Genomic DNA, 7,145 nt, shown 5'->3' with positions numbered 1-7,145 from the left:
AGAAAAAGGAAAAGATTAGGGTGAAGCACTGGTGGAATTAGATGAGTAACTTCTAAAGAATCTGAACTAAGCGCCTACAAGACATAGTGCTGCACTTTCTTTTTATGCACTGCAAGCTACAGACATGCAAGTAGATGGAGAAGTTAATGTGCTGTAGATTCACTTCCTTCCTTTACTACACACTTAAATTCCCTGAACAGACTGGGTCTGCATTTCACCAAAAGCCAGTGGGATGCTGGCAATTTAAAACCAGCCCATATCACAAAATCTAGAGAAAAGACAAAGGAAGAAACTGGAACTCCGGAGCTATACTTCACGTCTTTGAGTAGGACTGCACTTCTGCAGCTCTAGCAGGAAATGCTGCCGTGTGGGGGCTGTAACTCTGTGGTGCACAGGCTGTGGGCTATGTAATCTGTGGAGGGGTTGGACTGTAGATGAGAACTGCTCTGGGGGAAGGAGGAAGAAAAAAACTTCTTTGTGGGTAACGGACCTGAAGAGGGAAGAAAACATGTAAAAAATTACTCTGAAGGTAGGAGGATGCAGCATAAAGAAGAATTGGCTCTCCCATCTGCTGCCACCTCAGCCTCTTCCTAACCCAAGCTAAGAAGACTGCCTTACAAGAGAAATGCAGTGCATGCCAGAGGCACACAGTTATCCTTTGCCCTGTGAGATTGGTAAAAGGCGCAATGGGAGAGATGAAAGGAATAACGCCTTCAGACGCATCTATGTGGCCCCTAGACTGGACTGCAGTGCTTGCTGCAGCAAGCACACTTCAAGGTGAGAAGAAATCAAAGTGTTGTTTTGAGAGTAAAGGATGGAATTTGACAGAATTTTGGAAGTGATTTTTTTCCTCCTGTGACTCTGAATAGAAGCCACATTTGCTTATTTCTGGAAATCCTAGCTCTGTTTATTAAGAAGACTGTTGTTTGTGGTCTGTATTTTTGCCTGAAGTAGCCTACATGTGATAATAGCACTTCAATTTGTGGATTTCTGGATTTGCTAAAAGCAGCTTGTTGAATGTCCTGGTGTATCTATCTGCCACATTCACTAACCACATATTAGAATCTGATTAATGACTTTTGAGGAGTTCAACAGCTGCCGAACAAGCTTGTTCTGGAAAGGCTAAAAATGCATTTGCTTGAAGGCACATGCTTCTGTGTTCAATCCAATAGCTTCACCCTTTTGCAGGCTGTTCATGAGCATAAATACTACTGCTCTTGACTCTTTCAGTTGAAAACTTGTGACTTCTGGATGCCTTCTTTTTGTTCCTGTCTTTAAACTGAGTGAATAATTATTTCTCGTGCTTTAAGACACAGGAAGAGCTTACAGAATAACTTCACAGAATGTGTCTTATGAGCAGCACCAATTTGTAAATATTAAAAAACCAAACCATTAATTCTTAGCAAGAGTTTGTTGCATGTCACCACTGAATTCCATGTTTCCAACCTACCACACTTAATAATTTAGTAAATAACTAGCAATTATTTCCTTTTTTTTTTGTTTATATGCCCTTATGAAAAATGAGCTTGTGTTTGTACCTAAGCTGAATTGAACAGAGACAAACTTAAGGAAACATGGCAGTTTTACAATAATGTGCTGTCTAGTATAGTTCAATTAGATTTCAAGTTACTGGCATGTTTGTCCTTTAAATTTCAACTCCATTGCCCCAGCTGGATTGAATGTATTTATATAGGAATGGATAAAGTGTTCAAAATGGCCACAGTGCCATGTGGCCTTCAATTAGCATGTCCCTCCATGGTGTTTGAAGACTTTTGTCTCAGGTGTCTTTTAATTAGCGTGACTTAGAGTGACTGACTGCCTTAATCCACAGTGGCTCCAAACACTTATTTATGAAGGAGAATGAGCTGTGGTTAGGAGGCTGTGTTTTCAAAGCATCTTGCTGATTGACTTCCAATAGAACTTGGATTTCAAATGGCTTACTTATGGCAATTATTTTCCAAAAGATTTTGGTGTAACACAATTTTAAAAAAGGCCCTGCTGAATAGCAACATTGTTGAAAAAGAATGTGCCCACCTGGAAAAAGTGTATTAGCATGGATGCCTGAAATCTAAAGCCAACCATATAATACTGCCTTCATGCAGAATCATATACAATCCTCTCTGCCCACTTCCAGTTGACTTTTCTCTAGGAATTTTTCTAAACTGAGTGTTTTAAGGTGCACCTCACATAGGTAAGATAAATGCCATGGAGCTGACCAGCAGCACTGTGCTAAATACCTGCTGGAATGAGGAAGTCATTGCTGAGTTTGAAAATATTGGTGTTGATTTTGAATTTCTTGATATGACTTTCTAGCATCTCCTATAAACTTACTTGCCATGCTCATTCGGGAGACTGTTTTATTGTCATAATTAGAGGTCTGCTTTTTAAGTGAGTGTTCTGTGGAGAAAAGATACAGATTCAAAATTGTACTCTTGGCAAACAGCAGTTAACAGCATGTTAGATGTTCTTTGCTACAAAAAATGTAAGCTTCCTTGGGAAGATCCCTAAGCTCTCTGAAAATGTATGTACAGCTTTCAATAAGTTGACTGAATTATTTATTGCTCTAGGGCAAAGATACATTGCAGTTCATTCGGTCTGAGACTTTATGCAAAAGTTCTGTGTGCCCACAGTAGTGGTACTATCAAGTGTCAACACAGGGAAGTATTGCTTAACCTGAAAAACTTTAAAAAAGGTGAGTTACCTACTTTTCTGGAGCTAATTTCCCAATGATATGAAGTTTATGTATGTATTGTCTAGCAGGCTGACCTAGTATCTTTTGAACTCCATTCCCACTTTTAGCCAGATTTTAGAGGTAAATCTCTTACATGATGTTCCTTTTAGACTGTGGTGGTTTGACATAGACATAAAAGAACATCCTGCAACCCCTCCTCACTCGGTCACTTTTGTTTTGGCACCTTGTTTTGTGCAAAGAGACTGCAAGCAGGATACACACAAGCTGCAAATATACAGCAGTTATTCACTGGCTAATGCACACAGTAGATCCAGCCCACTAGCATGTTAGTCATGCCTACTCAGTAGTACACTCTCCACTATCAATGAGTCTCTGCTCTCCAGGCAGTCATCAGACAGGGAACTGTCAGTTGCCTTTGTTCTTTGAGACAAGCTGATCCTTGACCTTGCTGAGTTGTCAGCTTCTGCTGCTTTTTCTTTCCCTGCTTCAAAGTGTTACACTTCTCATGTCAGTATTCTTCCTCTTGAATCCTCGAGTTGCCAAGTATTTATTGTTTCAACAAATGCACTGTTTTACTCTTCTTGTATTGCATGACTTTAACTATGTACTTTCCCACACCTTAACAAATTTCTTAGGAAAACTAAGTCAAGCTCACACAGCTGTGCTGCACCAAACTAGTCCTTGGACTGTGGACAGCTGAGCTCAGGCTGAGGGTTACAACCCCTGTCACGTCCTGTGGTACAACTATCAGCCCTGGTTACTCAGAACCTGGTTAGAGCCAGCCCCTGCAAGCAGGAATTAGGTCCAGGAGCAGAGCATACTTGTACCTCACCAAATCTTCTATCCCTTAACTGGAACTGCAAATAGGAGGAAATGAGGCCAAGAGGAGGGTTTTGACAGACATCACATCATTCCTCTTCAAATTGGCCCTGCCTGCCCTGTGCAGGCTCTCAGAGCCACAGCTCTCCTGTGAGCTGGGGTGCCAACCATTTAGTCTGCTTACAACTAAGTGCAAGCCAGAGCTGACCAGCAGTTGGCTGATCAGCAGCTGTTTGTTGTCCTTCCTCCTCCACCCCACACAAAACCTCAGTATTAAAGATGTTGGAGTGTGTTTCGAGGTATCTGCGAAACAGAAAGGTGCGCAGATGGTTTCCTAGCCTGCCCCAGCAAGGTTCTAGGGCTTTGATTTGCTTCTTGGCACATTCAGGCCTCTGGGGAAAAAAGAAAAAAAAAAAAGCTACCTTAGCAACAGCTCTGCACAAGCGTAAGCTGTGAACTTGCAGCCCTCTGGCACAGCTGCTGTTTGGGTCTGACTTCTCAAAGATAAGGCACTGACAGACACACATGAGTCTGTGAGACAAATGCAGTGCAGTTTCCCGAAAAAAAACCCTGAAGCCACAGAACAGGCCTGACCGCCATTGCTGAGTATTAGCATGTCCTTAGAGAATACACAGTGGCTGTATGCAGGCACATACATAACTACTCATCAAGACCTTTTGAAAGAATATTGTATGCAAGGAAGATAAAATATACGTAAGGCTTAAAGAAACCATCACTTGAAGAGCTTCCTGCAGCTGAATAAGGCCTTTATTCTCTATTTTGAAAGGATCTATTTGTATGCCTGTATCAGGAAAACATGGGTGGAAAGCCTGTTTAAAAAAATTATATTTCACCCTAGGTTAATAGATCTGGTCTTGATTTGCAAACAAAAGAACACATGACTCAAAACTAATGTACCATCCACAGTAGTTGGTCATGATACCACTGATGTTGTGATACATTTTCATTGCCAACAAAACCAGTGAGCTGTAGTACTGGAGAGGGCTTTGGGGGCGGGAGTAGAGTATGCCCAGGCAAAGCCTTGAACCAGCAATGGGCAACAGCTTTGTTTTCATGGCAGTTTCCACACTTCACCATTCAGCATAGTGGGGTAAAGCAAAACAGACTGAACAGAAGGAATAGCTGGAATATTTTAAATAAAAATAAGAATGGGAAAGTAAGGCAGGAAACCAGAAGTACTCGTCTACAGCAAAATGTATCATACTAATTGAATGCAAAAGCTTCAAGTCACATCATGGAAGAAAAGACTGTCAAGTTTGTAAACCTATAGTTTAACAACAAATTTAAAAACTTCCTCAGTACAAGCAAAGAAGTCATTTACTTGTGCTGAATTAAGCATATCTGAATTTATTGATGTAAAGCAGGCAAAGTTTTAAATCACATTGTATCAAAAGTATTATAAATGTCATTGTTACATTTGTTTAGCAATGGATCACTTAGGCACCTACACACTTCGTAAATAGCCAGCAGTGTTCTCTGGCTTTTGTTTCCTAGGAGATTTGTTACAATCTTTGAGTAAAAAGTTATTTGTCCAAAATCATTATTATAAATGCACTGATTAAAAATCAACAGTAAAAAGACTACTACAGTGAGCCAAAGCATGGCCATGGCCAGATAGATACACAAAGCAGTGATGTACCTGAAGAACAGGGAACTATGACTGCCTGCAGGATTCAAAAGGCTACAGGCAAGGACTGAAGTACCCTTATCTGGTTTCACAAGCCGTCATTAGCTTAAAAATAAGCTGACTATTCTTTTCTCAAAAGAGGGCTGGGGCAGAAAGGTGGCAGCAAGACACTTTCAGGTCTTTAGCCTCTATGCAGGAACTCCAGGTGCAGTGCAGTGCAGTGTGAGTGATGTAAGTGGTAAAGTCAGAAGAAGCCATATGTGAGAGGGTGCTGCTGTGGGACCCGGGAAAGAGCCTGAGTTGGACAGGAAGGAAGGGGAGGCATATGTGTGCAAGAGAGCTTGCAGATGTGATACAGAAGCCAGAGCTCAGGCACCTGAAGACAGTCCTGCTTCCATTCAGAAACAAGATGAGTTTAGTTTTGGTTTGAAATGCTATCTTCTTTCCCTTCATTAGGGCTTTTGGATTGCAATTGCAAGATAATCTGATACCTTTGCTGTACTGCAGAAATCCAGAGGCATCAGAACTCCATAAAGGTACATGGCTCATATCCTTCCCCATTTGCAGCACCAGAGCTTGAAGTCACCCCACTTAAATGAGAAAGCTTTGTGTCAGTTCTTGTTAGCTCTCTCTTCGTGGGAGCTCCCTTCCAGTCTTCATCCATACTGAGATGTCTCAATGTTCTATAAAATGCATGCTGTGACATTGGTTTTAAAGTATACTTTGCTAACACATAGTGACTTGGTGCTACCGGGATCATAGAAAGGCCCAACTTTCCAAAAGCTGAGATAAGCACAAAAACACCAGTCCAAACTAGCATTCAGAAATACCACTGCTTAAGGAGAAAAATCCAGCCTTTTTCTTTTTTTCTGAAAGATCTACAAGTGCCAAAGGAGTAGCCCCATTACAATATTCCCAAGCAGCAGCCAGCCATTGCTCTTCATGTCTGGTTTCATTCACATAGTAGTTTCAGAAAGCTCTGAGGCCCTTTGTTTAAGTGGAAAAAGCCTAACATTTTATAAGAGGGAGCTTAGAAAATATGCACCTGGAAAGAGATCCTGAATGCAGACAGATCTGTAATGCTAGGATCTGTGACCCATGGCCAGGCAGACTGGAAGCTTTGTATGGAATTCAGTTTATGCTTGTATTGGCTTTGGCTCCTTACCTTCTATTAGCTATGCTTAAAAAGCCTATTTGAATTACCTGAACAATTTACTGATTATTTAATATATTAATTAACAAAGTAGCAAACTGGGCCAACAACTGACTGAAATCCAGGCACTGTTATAAGTACTGTTTCTGGCAATCCACCATCACCATATTTCCTACGCACATCTTCATAATCAGGGAGTTTTCAAGAAAAAGTACCAGAAAAGCAGTGTCCCAGGATGCTTCAGAAAGCTGTGCATTATCAGCAGGCGAGCTTATTCCCTCGTGGAATAAGCTAAGTTACAACCTGCTGAAACCCAACAGCTCTGTACCTTAAAAAAAAAAAAATTTTTTTAAATCATTGTTAGGCCTCCAGTTCCTAGGGTGCTCTTACCTACTGTGAAGTTCCAGTATGGTTTATAGTGTAGCATGTTCCCCCACCCAAATGTTGATTGGTAAGCTCATTGCCACTTCACCCGAAGCACACGGGAAAGATCTAGGCCATTGAATGAACAGCTGCTGCCTTCCTAATAAGTCGCTCCGTCATTGGTGAATTTGGTCTCATCGTATCACGTTCTCTCAGGAGGCATCTGAGAAAATAGAGAAGAGGTAGGAGGAAAAAAAGGGAGGAAGGTCATAAGTACAACATCGGTTTTCCCATAAGATCCCCAGCTGTATCATTGTAAGAGGAAGGAAAGAGTGCCTGGGACCTACTCTTGAGGTGCAGAATTTCTTTATAAGAGACAGGATGTGTCATGCTTAGGGAAGGGAGCAGTGCAGCAACAGAAAGGAAAACCAGGAGGGAGAAGCTCTACCATTTGGCCTTGGCAGTAAGTA

At 41.4% G+C, this 7,145-nt stretch overlaps 1 protein-coding gene across 5 annotated transcripts in view; it reads right to left on the bottom strand.

The window, feature by feature from the left end:
- The window catches only part of TTC38 (tetratricopeptide repeat domain 38), a 29,419-nt gene that overhangs the window by 438 nt on the left and 21,836 nt on the right, over positions 1-7,145 (bottom strand). For 3 of the 5 annotated variants that reach the window (XM_026090921.1, XM_026090922.1, XM_026090920.1), the window contains one exon: positions 4,860-6,898. In XM_026090921.1, the coding sequence (XP_025946706.1) occupies positions 6,805-6,898 (94 nt within the window). In that variant the 3' untranslated portion in view covers positions 4,860-6,804. Of the gene's footprint in view, positions 1-7; positions 491-4,859; positions 6,899-7,145 lie in introns of those variants that run through there. The other 2 variants (XR_003257715.1, XR_003257714.1) reach the window with 2 other exon arrangements.

This window comes from Apteryx rowi, unplaced genomic scaffold, assembly GCF_003343035.1.
Source record: "Apteryx rowi isolate R43461 unplaced genomic scaffold, aptRow1 scaffold_882, whole genome shotgun sequence".
NCBI lineage: Eukaryota > Metazoa > Chordata > Aves > Apterygiformes > Apterygidae > Apteryx > Apteryx rowi.
Note: the sequence above shows the minus strand (reverse complement) of the source record. Positions and strands in the feature narration are given on the sequence as shown.